General features: G+C 40.5%; 1 protein-coding gene across 1 annotated transcript; it reads right to left on the reverse strand.

The window, feature by feature from the left end:
• Nucleotides 1–14272: 14272 nt before the first annotated feature.
• Nucleotides 14273–16835, reverse strand: LOC132256819 (alpha-tocopherol transfer protein-like). Its single transcript, XM_059753383.1, has 2 exons — nucleotides 16277–16835; nucleotides 14273–15093 (listed from the first exon to the last, which is right to left on the reverse strand). The coding sequence occupies exons 1-2, from the start codon at nucleotides 16565–16567 to the stop codon at nucleotides 14419–14421; spliced, it is 966 nt and encodes a 321-aa protein (XP_059609366.1). The 5' UTR covers nucleotides 16568–16835; the 3' UTR covers nucleotides 14273–14418.
• Between the last annotated feature and the right edge of the window lie 182 nt (nucleotides 16836–17017).

Below are 17017 nucleotides of genomic sequence, written 5' to 3' on the forward strand. Positions count from 1 at the left end.
GCTGGAGTAAATAGGCGCAGGTAATTTCAGTTACTATTTATTGGGGCTTCTAAATTAAGACTCCATGCTTCAGGTGACAAAGCCTCGAACTCGACTCCAAGGGTCTTTCAATTGTGTCATCCTGTTGGAAGCATCAGCAGAATGGATGAAAGACTGTTTTGTAAGCATTACGATGGCATAACAAGTGGGCGGAGCTTCTGAATAGGTGGGATTATTGAGTGTTTCCTTCTTATTTACACACCGAAAACCATCATCTTAGATGACGCAACTTGACCTGCAATTCTTAATAGAAATCTCCGTGAAGATAAGTCCAGAAACTGGTCAAAATTCCAGGAAAGTCCTTTGACCAGTGCCTCTGGGAAAACATTACAAACTTCGGAAACTATCTACATATTAAGAGATTTAGCAAGTTTCGTGAAAACTCTCACGTTTATTGGTATCTGCAAGGAAGTTTTCCTCGGGCATATTCTCCCTCTTTTGTGGATGATTATTGCGAACTATGCCTTGGCTCGTCTCCAGGACTTTCCGGGCGAATGACTCAACTGAATATCGAATTTCTGGGAAATAGAGTCGCGAAGGGAAATTGAGTTGATGCCATGGGTGTAACAGGTATGATTGTGGGCGCTATGCCAAAAAGTGTCGGCCAGAAGAGAACATTTGTGTACTCTCTTACTGCATGGTGTCCAATAAAGGACGATGGCAGAGTCGTGACGTGAAAGGGGATGTGATAGAAGATAAAATGAAATGGATTACACAGAGCTCTCAATGAACATTCGATTGACACACTTGCACTGCTCCCTAGGCCACAATTTATTTATTGTATTTTATCAATTTGTGTCATATTCAATGCAAAATATCTTTGCTGCAACCAGTATTTTCAATGGGGCATTTAATCTAACATGGGTGCACATTTATTTGAATAGGGAATTTGTTCTCTGCAAGAATGTAATCATCAAAGTGAACAAAGTGAATACATATTTATAGCAATGACATTGCTGATGTGCCATACAGTTGAGAATTGCATGCTACATATATGGAAAATGAAAGCTTTTCTCTGCAATTGTCTCCATAATCTGCATTTGCACAGTATGGAAGACAAGAGAGAGAAGCTTTGTCAAGTCATTTCACCACATTTTATTCGACTTTTCGAGACTTTTCCTCCGTACTTTAAACACAAAATACATTCCATGAACGCCAGCCAGCATGAGTTTTCCATCAGGAGTTGAAATGCTTGAAATAAAACGACAAGCGGAAGAATGTCACTTTAGGCAAAATAGTGAGAACCATCCATTCAAATTTACTTAAGAGATTCTTTTCCGCACAGCATCCATTTTCATTCTGAAACTGATACGCTAAATTTCCTGCCAGTAACGTGTTTCAGCGCCAAAGTACCTATTCTCACTGTCTTATTGATGAGACTACATTTTTTTTGTTTTCGGAAGGGAAAATTCACATCACGATCCAACGGGAAAAACTGTCATTTCCACCTAAAGAACTTCACTGGGCCCAGAAAAAGACAAATGGGTGAATGTTCAACAGTTTTTCCGTCTGAATTTGCAAGTGAAATTTTTAACCCGAGCAAAAGCTCACACAAAAACTCTGTCAAGCTCCGATAATAATGAATTGAAAGCTCCATCATTGACTACATATCGCTACAATGCAGTGGAAATCTTACACTGTGAGCGCAATTTGGCTGTGCGATCTGGTGGAAAAACGGAGTAAAGCTCCGGAGCTTTCCTTTCATCCTCGCCGATGGAATTGGAATTCAGTTCATCTACAAGTTTTTGTGGGTTGTGCCTTGAAGCTTGTACAAACAGATGGGCAGCCACATGGTGGATTAACCGTCAGACGAAATATGCTTTTGTTTGTACGAGTGAAAGTCACCAGAGCGTAAAGTTAAATATTTCGTGTCGAAATCATGCTTGATCCATCCTATAAACGTACATCGCACTACTTTCGATACGGATATTTTCTATTTTTATTTTTTTTCTTCTCCTTCAACCCCATTTTGACTATGAGCTTGCCAGTGAAACGAGAAACAGCCGACCTTCAACTACGTACTTCCAGTCATATCAGTGGGAATTTAGGTGATCCTGGAGGCGCGCTGGGATCGTAAAATTTTACCCGGGTTTGCAACATAAAATCACAACGAACAAGGAGTCACTCTAACATGTCGTTTAACCTATAAATAATCTTGTTTGTGTCAACAAAATGGTCATCCATTGAAAGAATGTCTGAGCGTGTGCTTTTCGGATATCGCCTTTCTTTTCCCACCCCCCAAAATTTCTCCTCTCGCCACACATAAAAGAAGGATTTTCCGACAAGAATCTCCCTCTGGTCGTCCTTCACACCAAACCACATTCCCAACACTCATTGTCTGAACATAAATTTGGGATTAGTGCTTGTTGGCCATAAGAAGAGAGCTCGCATGAAGACACGTCTAGAATACAATTTCATTGAATAACACTGTGAATATCGCCGCCCCAAGAACGAGTCCAATTGACCAGAAAAAACTCAGATATTTGCCTCTTGGATGGCCACAATTGAATCAATCACCGAGAAACGACCATTGTCATCTCATTCAGAAGGGCGCCCAGCATTCCAAGTATCCGATGAAGGAATGCCAAAATCGTGACTAGAAATCCAGCTATTGCATTTCACAAGCACGACACATGTCTTCTCTTTTGACTAATGAATCCCCCTGAGAATGACACCTTCAACCAAAATGCGCCCCTTCCGCGCGTGGGTGGCGGGAAAAAAGCTCAAGAAATAGAGCAGCATTAATGATAAAGTTTCAAAAGAGCCTCACAACCATTTTAGACGTTACTGGGGAAAACTCGTGTGCCATCTGTGAGAGTTTGGTGGGTGACAGGTGTTGTGTGGAGAGACTCCATAAACAATAAGAGACATTTCAGTGCTTTTTGAGATGCTCAGCGAAGGCAATTCAGGAACTCGTGTGAGCAACTGCCGTAAACCGATATATACTGCACAAATTACTCACACCACAAAAGAGAGAGAGAGAACGTAAAATAAGGCACAGTGGCATTTGAAATGAAAGAGTAAACTGAGAAACTCATCTTTATACATAGCTGAGAGCTTTCATGGTGATTTTTCGAGTTATGTTGGCAGAAAATTCGATGTAAGACAAGCATTTGCATATTAAGCAATTCCTTTTTTGGAGGCAATAAAATTGTTGTGCAAATGTTTGCAGTTATTCGTCTTCCAACTAGAGTGAATCAAGTAAAAGCAAAATTGGAAAGTGACCGAAATCATTTGCAGCATATAAGTCATAATCTTCACATGAATATATGAAGGACATTTTCCACATGGTCAGCATCATTTTCAATTATGAACTCATGTTTGTGAAAGCTCAACAAATTGCTAAAGAAAGTTCTTTCATCACTATACCAATTTCCGCTTGTAATAATTCATGGGACTCCTCTGAATCGACTTTTATTGTCCATCAGCCTCGATGAAATAGTTATTTTCAATCATTTTTGCGCAATAGAGTGGGACAATTTCATTAAAATGCCTTCAACGTCATGACTTTTAGCCCAGCGGTATGTTAATAGAATTTTTAATTAATTCCCATTATGTATGCAAGCTTACCAGTGTTGAATTTATTTACTTTAAAACGGTGGCGCATTAATTATTCATAATCCATTGGGTAAAAACGGATGGTTTTTCTTCAAAATCTGCCTAAAATCACACCTGAGCTTTGCACATTTGCTATTGATTTTCACCCAGCATTGCAGCATTTCAATAGCCATTGACACAATTGTACTGAATCGGATGGGCTTCAGTTTCTGAATGTCGCACAGAGAGTGTTTCGATAAATACCAAATCGTCAATTTTGAACATTCTAACACAACATCTGCGAACGCTTCGACACAACAACTCAATCCTCTGCCACAGCGTTGATGTCTCTCTCCTGGGCTCACCGTCAATGAACAGGGAGCTTGACAGTGAGGACACGTGTCAATGGGGCGCTTTTATGTGACACTTTTTCCCCAAAACTGAATAATGGCCATCCCACGACCCATTTAATTACCCCCAATGGGTCACACTTGTCGTGAGATAGATATGGGCTGTCGTGACATGGAGGCATTTCTCTGCTATCGTCGACAGTCGTGCTCTTTTCACCAACTGACTTTCGACTCTTGTCGAATGGGACCCCCAGTTTTCCGCAGCAAAAAAAGCGCTGAAACTCTGTGCCATCGAGATAAAGCTCAAAATACACACGAAAATGAGTGCCGAGGCGGAAAAAGTGAAAAATTTTCCGCTCAACCACTGAACTTAATGTGAGTTCGTCTCGCCTGGCGAGAATCAAATCTTGAAATCACGAGGAGAGTCTTGTACATGCGACATAGTGGCAGTATCATGACTGTATTGTCCTGTGGAAACCTTCCTGGGATGATTGAACAGACGAGAAGGCGTGGCTTCTGAGTGGGCGTGTCCTAAACTGCCCAGTCTCGAAGATATCGACATTATAATAGCTAATCCCACCCATTTGAGCTTCATAGTCCATTTCAATCATCTTTGACGCAAATGAGAGATAATTAAGCAACAATAATCCTGCGATTATGTCGAGAATAGGTATGGAAAATATTGTGTTACAATTTGGGCCATTCACTCAATGTCCTTTTTATTTATCGCTCTGCTTTCTCCCAAACGTTGATATCTTCGACCCTGAGTGCTCGCTTCTGCTTATGAAAGGGTTATTTTGCAGAAATGAGATTCTGGACAATTGTTAATTTTACTTGACTATTCATCCGAAAATTTTATTATCTCTCTCCAGCATATTCAAAGCAATTTCATCAGCAATTTTATTTAATTAGACAGACTCAATGAGTTTGTTTACTATGACATCATGCAAGCCATGCGAACTCTATAACTGGGAGATGCTTAGGAAAATGGAGACGAGAATGCGATATGTGAGGAATTTATTCGCCAATGTTTTCGGGGGTGTTTTTCAATGCTTCTTCCACATCTTGATTTGCGGTCCTTACACACATACTTCTAAGACAGTCCGGGGAAGTGTGACAAAATTTATGGGTTTATTTTCTCTCAGTTCTAAAGCTTTTTCGAGGAGCTTTTCCGCACAGGAGCATCAGCCCTTGCTTGGATGGGTTCTTAAAAGTGATTGAGTTTCTCTTGTGCACGTTGTGGGCCAAAATTCTCCAATTTGTTTGTGAAGAAAATTTTTGTCATTCAAAAAATAGAAATCCTCTTTTCGACACATGCAAAAGGACGCGACTCTTCACTCTGTGTATTTGAAGATAATCCTCTTAAAAATAACCCCATTTCATACGAAAAGTGGAGGCGAAAAAACAACCGCAACACGGGTGTTCACGTGATACACGTTTTCCATTCGTCAAACAAGGAGATTCGAAATAAGGTCAGATAGCTTAATCCCCATGGATACATTTAAAAGTTTCACAGTTGCACGAGAGGCCAAGAAAAATTGAATTTTTTAACTTTCTCCCTCCGTGAAGCTTCTCTGCTCATTTTAGATTAGAAAATTGAGCCATAAAGTGTACTTATGCATGGTGTTTGCCACTGAATTGGGCAGATGAGAAGACTATGAAGATGTGCTGCAATAATTCGCGCCTTCAGTCTGGTGAGAAAACAGGAGAACTACGAAATATGGCAAAAGTTTTTCTCACTCGCACAACACTTTTGTGGCAGAGTGATTTCTCACAACTTCTGCACACAGAAGAAAGGCGGGATTATTCGCTGCATACTTGGCTGCAGATGAAATAAAATGCATTGCTTATCTTTATGCCTGGGACTTGAATATTGCCAAAAACTGTGTGAAATAGCGCTTAGACACTCATTTTAGGACTTTGGCGCATTTTCATGGCAATTTTCATTGTCAAATCAGAAAGTTTCCAACTTTACACATTTAGCCGCATGAGCTTTAAATAACCTCAAGACAATTTTAATCTTGAAGAAATCAGTGTCTCTCTGTTATCATTTAATTCGACAAATCTGAGAAAAGTCTCGAAAGTTTAATCGTGTCTCCCACTTGAGCCAACAAGATTCGATTTCTCTGAATGCAGGACGACGAAAGTCCCCGCGAAGAATTGATGCTGAAAATCATCATAGAGTGGCGCGATCCATTTTCTCTCACTCCCCTTCGGAAAAATCTCACAATGGAATCCACTAAACCCAGCGACAGGGGAATTGCATTTCCGCTCGTGGAGAGATAGTGTGGGTGAGTGAAAAATAAAAAAAAGGTGAGCAGCCCCATCGCAGAATCCGCGCTGTGGGTGAGGCGGAAAAGGGTGGGGAATGAGGGTAAATAGGAGAAAAGCAAAGGTATTCTTTTCGCTCATTCCAAAGCTCAATTGAATTATTCAGAAAGTTGTGCTTCTCTGTGATTTCCACAGTGGAATTCCATTCTTCCCCTCCAGAGAAAGATTGAATTTCGTGTCTCAGTGCAAAACGGGAAAATGATTTTCTTGCCACACACACACACACTTCAATGTTGAGTATATTGATACCATTTCTCACCTGTGCCTTCATTTGGTGTAATTGCATCTGTCATTTTGCCTTCGGGACGACACACATGAGAATCACAAACATCCACAAGTTCCACGCAAAACTGCCACCTTCACCAACTTTGTCCTGGCTCGTCGGGCAAGTGATCCTGCATCGCGATCACAAGAGTTTCCCAATCAAGCTCTCACTCTGCGCGGCATCTTCGGCGCCACTTTTGTCCACAATTTCACGCCGCACAAGTGTTTGAGATTCAGAGCATAATTACAGGACACAACATCGCATTAGTGCCGAGATCAATTTCCAGCCCACATTTGCATTCACCTGTCGCACTGGAGAGCGAGAAAGAGAGAGAGAGAGAGAGAGAGAATTTCATTGCACTTTTCATGACACCTCTGCATTTTTCCACATTTCATGCTGGGCACATTTCTTATTTATAATTTGAAAAACATTTTGCTCCATTTTAAAAATGTAGCACGAAACGGCGGGAGAGGCGAAGCGTGGAAAATCAATACTGGCAATTTGCACGTCTCATTAATAACAAATGTGTCGGTAAATTTGATTTTGGCAATTGTAGTATTACGTAAATTGGCATGAGAGCATTTTTCGCTTATTCAGTCTGCATTTTTAATTACATCCCCATTTGCTCACTTTCATTAAATTTTTATCCGGACATTAACTTTTTTTTTGCCAATTGTCCTCTGAGGCCATTTCAAGTAGTTGCGCACAGGAAAAGCTCAAAAAGCGCTGGGATTAAGAATGTAGTGAGCTTGAGTGGTTGAATTTTTGATCTTTCTTAGTTCATTTTGTAATCCAACAGTAAATTGCATTTGACGTTATTGAGTGAAAAGTCTAAGACTGTGTTGATAAAGAAACTCGTCAAACAAAGACATTTTCCACTTTTGCTAGAAAATTTGAATTTGAATGGTATTTTAAGTTTAAATTCCATGTTTTACACTTGAAGACGTTCAAAACAAATGTGATTTATTATTCTTGAGAGATTTTCGTCGAAAAGCGAGCATTCCCAGTCAACTGAATGTAGAACTTAATATATTATTATATAGTCTACTTCACGGTTTGAAAAACAAACATTTTAAAGTTTAAAAGTCATGAAAAGTCACAAAAGCACAAGCACTTCCTGAAATCATAAAAATTCTTCGATTTTGAATCATTCTGCAAACACGAGTTGAGAATGGAAAATATGAGAAAAACATGTTCTTTTCAACCAGGACTCGCAATGATCCCCAGAAGTTGAGTCAATTTTTCTCTTTTTCCCCACATCCAAAATTCGCCCCTTTCACAACATTGTGACTTTTATCAATCAGGCATATTTAGGGAGAAGAATGGAGTGTTGTGAGGGCATTAGGAGTGGGCCCACACTGAAGGTGGTCTCTTCGCGCGGCTTCCCACCAAGAAAAGGTGGCGATAAAATCCATTGAGTGAATAATAATTCATAATATTAGACCTTGTTCACTGGGCGCTCTTTTTTTCGGCCAAATCCGCCGCGAATGAGTGACGAAGCACTTCCAATGCAAAGTGGAAGTTTGCCCTTCGAGAGAGTTGGCCTGTGGCTTCGTGGAAAGCAACCGGAACAATGATAGCGAGAAAGCCCTTCTCGTGTCCTCCACATTATTGTTATTCCCACATTTACCCTCATATTTCTCCCATTGTGTTGCTGTTTTTGCTTCAGGAGGAAATTGTACGGCCGCGAAAAGTGTCATTTCTCTTCTTGCGAGCTGCAGCGATGGGATTTCGCCTGCTCCATCTCACGATATATTGAGTGACATGAAAAATGTCTTTGTGAAACTTCAATACTGGCGCTCGTGTATTGAAAAGAACTTTATATGGGAATTTAATAGACGGGAAGATTCTCTATTGTCGTCAAAGCTGAAGGTGTTGTCATTTTTCTTGACAGCGTCTTTGACATGGAAGTGCATTAGCTCGAAGGGCACAAGAATCTCAAAGTGATAAAGTGCAAATTTCGTGATTATCCTTTCAGCACCCAATAAAAGCTTCAGCATGCCGACAAAAGAATTTAACACTCTCAATGAAAGTAATGAAAAATGCGTTGCGAAGGAGTGTGAAAAATTACTTTTTAAGTATCCAGTAAAAGAGGGTGTGAAACTTTACTGCACACTGGCGAGCATTGAGACGCTAAAGAAAGCATCACTATGTTTTCCCCAGACCAATTTAACACCAACTTTCAGAGTTATAAAATGCACTAAATCGTATTCATTTTGCAAGTATATTTACTCGAGCTTTTTCTCTATTTGCTGTCAGTATGTTTTCTCTTTTCATCAAATAAAAAAGCAGCAAAGTTCCATTATTTCCTGCACGTGAATCAAGATTAAACTTAGTAGATACATTCAAGGCATTCAAGGTGTTTTTTTTTTTTTTTACTTTTGCACGGGAATTCAACTTTAGCTTTCCGACGAGTGAAATGCGCGCAATTCAATTACAAAAATTCTTTTTAATGTTGATTGATCGGAATGTAAGGAAAAACTTTTCCACACGAAATCAAAGTGAAAAAAGCTGTGCAGTCAATCAACTTCAGAAGAGAAGAAGAATTTCAGAGGTTTTCCACCTAAATTAATGTTGTGTCTTTTTCTCCCTCAAGTTGTACTATCCAAATTTGACGAAGAGAAGTTTCTCAAGAGATTTTTGAAATTCAATAATAATATTCCCAAAGCACAGTATTTGTCCATTCAAAGAGCACAAGCAACAAATGCTTCAATATCGCCTCTCAGAAACTCGTCAAAAGTTAGTGAATTCGCTGCGAAACGACTTGGAAATTCGATAAGGAAGAGCAAATTCGCTTCAATGAATTTATTGCCATGAACGATGAAATAATTGAACTGTGAGCGCCAAAAGCTTCTCCCCTTTTCTCTGGTGCGATCAAACTTCCGGAACTGAGTTCCGCGCCCCTCGAATTTTTTTTCGGCGACGAAACGGATGCCGCATTGATAATTATTGCGGAAGATGGTAAAAGTTAAGAGATTGCGGAAAGTCAGGGCGATGGTAAATGATGTGGAAAGATTAAATTGTACGAAAGGTCTTGAAACGCACTTTTGTGTGTTACTGAGTGTGTGTTTGTGTGGAGAAAAGCCAGCGAGCATCGCGTGAACTCCCAAGTCGAGGAGGAGAAAATGCGAAAATAGGTCATCAGGGTGCAGTTAAGGCTCTCCAGCCAGGAAAAAAGGTGTTCCGGGACATTTCCATGAATTTCTAATTCTTCATGTGGAAGTTTGAAGCCTCTGTTTTTTTTCACTTCCTCCTCTTTGTTCTGGACTTTTGGAAGAACTTGAGGGATTAAATTATATTTACAGTGACACAAATCCTAATCCAATTGGCAAAAATTCCGCACTCTTATCGGATGACGGAGTGCCAGAAAAGATGATTTCTTGTTCTTGTTTTCACTTCTTCCTCAACTTAGAGAGCGCGTCTCTTTCGCATCTTTTTTTTTTCTTTTGACTCCTCAAAAGGCAGAGCACATATTGTAGCTTCACTCCATATAAAATTTATTGCCAAAACCTTTTTCAAGTTTCATGAAATTTGCATGGCAAAAGAGGAGCACTTCTTGCGATGAAGATCCGCCGCCTCTCCCATCATTTAATGAGCTTTCATTTTTCGGCTAACCAGCAGGAAAATGTGATTAAATTGCGCACAGCATTTCCCCAAGAGAGGATCACACTTCTTTTTTTTGCTGTTGTTTTAGCAATTCCAATGAAAACTCGCCACAGTTAATCAGTCCCAACAGAGGGCGAAAAAAAAGGTGTACAGAAGAAAAATTTATTAACACTCGTTGGCACAAATAAAACAGAATATTTTATCGATTATTTCACATTAACATGAGAAATGGTGAAAGTTTTCTTTTTCATGCTAAAAAAAAAGCACACAGGCAAAATACCAAGAAAAAATTTCACTCAACAGTGAAGCTAATTTTTCCAACGCGCTCTCCAAGAAAACCGCACGAAGAGTTTTGAAGGTATTATTTTTTAACGTCTTTTTCGTTATGGGAAAAGAAGAGCCGCGAATGTGATTCCTCGTCGCACAAATTCCTCTTAATACTTTCTCTGCACGAAATCACTGGAGATCCTCCGGCGAAAATCTGGGCAAGGAATTGCACACCACCCACAAGCACAGAAACTTGGAGAGATTGTGCCACTTTCGCAAACCGCACAATTATCCTAAAAAACTATATTCTACACAATAGAGATTCAATGAGATTTTCTCTTCACTTCTCCATGATTGCCATTCCACTAGTATTTCCCTAATTATGTACATTACACGAAGCACACACACAATTTAGGCTAATGGAAAGTATAGGGGAGTAACTGTTGGTAATATTGAGTGTACTATATGTAATTCTTTATGTATTAGGGTAAGAGTACAACATCAAATTTTTGCAGACTCCACAGAAACACGAACCGGCCCCACAGAAATATCTTCGGCTACTGAACTTGTGCCCCCCAAAAAATCATGCTCCACCGTGTGATTCGAGTGAAAACCACCCCATAAATACATAAGAGGGGACGTTGGACTGACGTAATGGATATGTGGCGCCGCACGGCGGCCAGCACGTGCGCAACTTCCCCACCCTTGGAGCGAAGGGGAGCCTCGGAAGGATGCAAGCACGCACTCCGCTGTGGGTGGAGATTCATTGAGAGAAGCATCAAAGGGAATATGTGACCGTTGATTGTAAATTCATACGTCTGCATAGGGAGAATGTGGAAGGAAAGGATGTGCCCCGGACAAAGGACATCACACAAAAACGACTCAGCAAATTTGAATTAATGCAACTGGAATTGAAATGGCCTTTCGATCCAATTAAGCCTGTGACTTTATTTACCTCATTCACGGTGCTTCGGAACTGCAATATTGATTATCATTCATTTTAATGAAGATATTTTTTTTTGTATTCTGCATTCTAGCGGCTATTATTTTGTGCATTCATTATTGAAATAGATGTTGAAGAGTTGCTTCTCTTTATCCATTCAATTGGGCGGAGCATTCGAGTGGGCAGAACTTCGTGAACGTCTCCTTTTCCGTCTTCTGGCCTTCATTAGGAAATAATTGTTATCTTTTATGGCAATTTAAATAGTCACAAGAATGCAAAGTACAAGGAAAACTCCACAAAAGCTTGGAGACATTTACACTCAATGAGACGCTTTTGTAGATTCTTACATTAAATGTTATTTGCTAAATGAAATTAGGCCAATTTTCCGAGCAGACACGAATTGACCATGAAAATGGCCTCCTTTTAATCACTTGAATGACTGTAATATCCGCACTTTCCACCCAAAAGTGTTTAATGTGAGTAATATTGTGCGAAAGATACTTTGCGGATGTGTTCGTGATGCTCAGAGGAGCAATTTTGTGGGGTAATTATTCAACAGTGGAAAAAGCATGTGGAAAACTTGTGCCCAGGTAAAATGGTAGCAACAATTATGAAAATATTCGAAAATCCTGCCTGAGGTTTGGGGGGCTCTACGGCACCAGTGATCCCTCCTGTGAAATGGGTAAAGGCTGTCCGAAGTGCGGAGCATGGAAAAACTTTCACAACTTGTTACATTGTGTTCGCCACTATTCTATTATTTATGATTTCAAGAGGGAAGGTAAACATATAGTTTCGGCAGGGAAAGGCCTGAGGCCGCGGTGGGGATTGGCGGAGACGACAAAAAGAGCGAAAAACCACCTCATAATTGCGGGTAATGCCACAAACACACACCTGGACAGTCACCCTTCGGAGAATTATGCCCGAGAAAAAAATGCCAGCCAAATATGCCTTCAAAACACTAACTTTAGAGACGCGGAAATTTTCACATCACCCATATTTTCTCTCGTGTCTGCTCAAATTTATTTCATTCTCCATCATCACCCATGCTTCTCGCCAGTGTTATAAATTTATCAATGATTTATATGGCGTGTTACGATGCTTGCGCCTCACCGGGAGCTTTCGACGACACCAGGCGTCCCCACTGCTGTGATTTCTATTGGAAATTCTTGCTCTTCCCAGCGAACGCAATTTGCTGAAGAATGCATTTTCAGCTGAAATACTGCTCGGTGGCGAAAGCGTGCTCAACATTGAACACACAAATTCAATAACGTCTCCATTCAGATCCTTTATAGGCACATTTTTGATCACTTTTCCTTCGCTTCCAGCTCAAAATCAAGCACAAAAATTCCATTTTTTCACCACTCTTAATCACCTTCTTATTAATCTGTATCAGAAAGTGGCGTGAGAGGATAAAAGCATGTAAGTGCTTTTTGTAGCAAATTCTCGAGCACAACATAAAATTGGGACCCATATTTTGCTCTGTTCCCACATTTAAACCCTCTTTCGGGAGTGCAACAGTTGCAGAGCGAATTTTCCACATTTAATGAATCCATATTCGTAGAATTAATTACGTTTTTTGTCCTTCGAAATCAGAACTGAAAATGCTGGGCGCACTAATGAGCATCTCCTAGGCACGCTTGTTCGACACAAAATGCCCGCCAGTTATCCAAATAGAGGAGCAATTCTCATTAATTCAGTCCACTGTTGGTCGTTGGTCGAAAATCACTTGAATGTTCGGGGTGGAGATTTCACTTTCATTTGTGTGTCTTCTCGGCATAATAATGAGAGGCGATGAGAATGTGAAAAATTCAGAAGGATTTTCCCGCCACACTCCTCCACCGCCACATTGGGGATTTTTCCGCAAGAGGGAAAATTACTAATTAGAAATTCCTTATGAAATATTTTCAAACCATCCTCAGTGAATTTAGGGGATCCACACAGCAGGCACGTGGAGAGGCCAGACTTTATGGCTGAGTTTTTGTCGTTTTTGCTGAAATAGCGATAATGGTGCTAAAAGTGCCATTAGAATATTTTGCATATTTCGTCGTGATTTTGCATTTTTCATCCACACAGGGCTTTTAGTTTTCCAATTGAGACACTCTCTTTCTCACACACAATTTCTCCACATCGCGCGTTTCCTTGTGCGCGACTTTTCCAGGCCTTCGATTTGCACTCACACACACACACACATGAGCAAAAAGCCACCCTTCGATCAAAAAGCACAGAGGGAAAAATGTCCGGCAACTGTTGAAAAAGTATCATGCACGCTATTTAGCAATTATTTTTCTCCCAATTTAACAAAAATATGTAAAGTCTGGTGGACTTCCACGGCTTCTCTCGCGCTCTGGAGGGAAATATGTGCGGAAAGCACGGCGGAGGGAGTGGTAAAATGCTGCTCTTGACTGTTTTCATAAGTTTCACTCGTGATTTTTTTTTCTCTGCCTTCATGATATACTACCATAAATTATTTGGTGGCCACTCATTTTCCAACCTCTTTTCGCATTTGCCTACGAATGAGTGATTTTTACAAAACAATGCCTTCTCAAACTTCTGGCCTGGGAAATTTTCTCTGCACACAAGTGACTTTTTCACCGAGGGTAGAAGAAATTAATTTGAGAACACCAAAGAAAGTGACATGAATGTGATTTTAAACTGTCTTGAAGAACTTGTTGATTTACATCGTGGGTGAATATTAAGCTATTACACAGCAAAAGACGCTGTGATTCACAAATGTGGGTGGAATTTGTGAAATACCTGCGAAATTGCTGTGTTTGCCGAAAAATGTAGATTCCACTTTGTTGCATGTAATATTAATTCACGCACAAGATGAGTGCAGAGAATGAATTTCGTGTAAACCATGGTCAAATAGTCCCTTTTTTCACCACTTCAATTTATGTTTCGCTCACCATTAACACCAGAAATACACACCATCAATTTATTCGGTGACAATAAATCTTCTCCCAACATCACTAGAGTAATATTTATTTGCGAAAATGTCCAACCATGCAGAATTGGTGCAATTGCTCTTATATGTGTAATATTGTGCAGTGGAAAATGTCGCGAAAACGCTTCCCAGCGCATCAAAGCTGCGTATTTTCCGCGACCTTTCTGTAGCCAAAAGAGTTGATCATGTCCAACTCCTTCTCACACTGCAAGGCGAAGTCTGTGAAGTTTGCCAGGACGTCTTCGGCCTTCGGGATGTCGATGAGCTCAACTGTGCCACCGTAAGACTTCAGCAGACAATTCGGCGCCAAATATTCATGCATCATCTCATAATCCTTCCCATGGAAGTACACTCGATTGCGCAACTTGTCCACCAGAAAGTTCTTAATAATCGCGTACGTGGCATCGATGATGGGCGTCTCGTTAACCACGTGCAGCGCCTTGAGGCGCAGAGGAATACAGTTCTGGCACCACTGCATCCCGAAGCGGATGAACGATGGCGTGAGGGGTCTCAGGTGGCTCAGCGAGAGCTCCTTGAGGTCCAGAACGCCCACGACGCCGTTGACTTGAGTGTCTGGCTCGCTGCTCGCCACTTCCATCATCACGGCCACCGCCCTGAAGAGACGCTCCACGGAATAGATCTCCGGATTGAACTCCTTCACGATGCGCACAATGATCACGCGCCTGCCCTTGTGATCCCGCCGCGGAATCAGCTGCAGCATCTTCAAGTTTGCAATGTCCAAGTAGTAATTGACATCGAGACCGAAGAAGTACTCAGGATGCTTCGCCTTGATGCTGTAGTATCTCTTGATCTGGAAGAAAAAAACACGTGCTCGTCATTTGCTTATCACTCAAGAAAAATTTAGCCCCGCCCACAATGTTGCTCCGCCTTCGCCAGCGAATATATAATGCTGTTTTTTCCTATTTAAAGTATTCTTCGAGAATACAATCAATTTCTGGAAATATTCCTCGAGAAGTTTAATCAATTCTGCTAAAATTATTCGAAGATTAAGTTGTGAATTTATTCATTGCTCTAACTCTTACGTATTTCAACCCAATTAAAAATTATTTGCTCACGTGCAGAGGATTTTCAATGAATAAAAAAGCACAGAAGCACAGAGAATTTGCATTTAATGTGCTTTTTGCTCTCAGCAAAATCTGCCATTATGTAACTTGTTTTTATTTAATAGTTAAGCTATATATATTATTTGTATAATATCAACATTAAGCAAATAAAAAATGAGTTTCAGCCAACAAAAAAACTCAACCCAACGTTTAAAAATAAATTAAAAATGTATGTGGCTCAAAAGTCGATTTATCAATTTAAAAAATTGATATTTTTCTTTCTTTTTTCGACATTAATTTCAAAGTTTCTCCTTCACCCTGACTAAACTAATAAATCACTTATGATAGTGATTTCCTAATCATCTCCTTTGTATTGTTGCTTATCAAAGAGGTTTCATTTAAGATAACCTTTTAATTGTTAAATATTTAACTTACAATCCATAAATTGATAACATTGTTAATTTTTTACACACGAGACAATTTGCCTTCAACACTTCAGTTGAGAAATTGCGTTGTGGATTCATTTTTTTTGTTGAAAAATACCTTTTTGCCACATTTGTTCGACACGAGAGCAATTGAAATATTACCATAACCATGATATTACATTTCCTCTGCTTATTCCAGTCATTTTCGGTGTCTTAATAGAGGTGTAATTTTTTGTGAGCACTTGCGATGATTTAGTGAAAGTGGTTTTGCGCCATCATGACTCGAAAGCAAAACACACCGAAATGTTCCCGGGCCTTTTGACCCGAGCAAATCCAAAGGGCTAATCATAATATACTTCTTAAAGTGCTGAACGCTCCGTGTTAAATTCCATCGCTATGAATAATTGCACGGCTCTTGCAATTACAGCTATTTCTCAATGGCCCACAAAACGCAAATTTGCGGTAAAAGTTTGCCAGAGAGATAGAGAGATAAAGTTCGCCTCACCAATTCGAAGGCGCTTTCTGGGTAGAATTTGCACTTCCTGAGGAACTTCACCAGCCAGAAATCGTTGTCTGGCCACGTGAGATCCTTCTCCTGCGTCAGCAAGCGTCTCAGCTCCGCCAGCGACTCCTCCTTCCTCTCTGGCGTCTCTCGCAGCTCCTTTTCCGCCGTCCTGCGCGCCTTTTCGCTCAGATCCGCCTCGAAGACGAACTCATGCTTCCCAATGACCAGGGATGGGATCTCTGTGATGCCCGAGAGGAATCTGGAGTCACTCACTTTGGTCACGCGAGTCATCTTGCGCGCGCGAATCCACCTCAGACGACTGACTGGCCGACACTGAGACACTCAAGTGCTCTTGGCCAGATAAAGTGACCCACAACAGCCCGAAATTGCCACTCGAGGCAGGAGCAAAAAAGACACGTGAAACCGAGAATCACAGCACAATTTCTTCACATGGGATTGAGACAAAAAGACGCACAGAGAAACCCACTAATCAAAATCACATGTGTACAATTACCCTGCACGTTAATTGTTATGGCCAAAACTAACGAGGTAGAGTCTTTGAAGGAGAAAAAATTGTTGTTTTGGGCAGATTATGTCGCCAAAGTTTTTAGCTTTCTCTCTTTACCACTCAAATGCATGCATTATTATTTATTGTAACACGAAAGCACCATTTCCAGCCACCCTGTGTCTAACCGTCTTCGAAAGCTTCGAAGTGAGCACTTTCAAATATCAACCGCTATT

This window comes from Phlebotomus argentipes, unplaced genomic scaffold (genome assembly GCF_947086385.1).
Source record: "Phlebotomus argentipes unplaced genomic scaffold, Phlebotomus argentipes genome assembly contig_17, whole genome shotgun sequence".
Taxonomy (NCBI): domain Eukaryota; kingdom Metazoa; phylum Arthropoda; class Insecta; order Diptera; family Psychodidae; genus Phlebotomus; species Phlebotomus argentipes.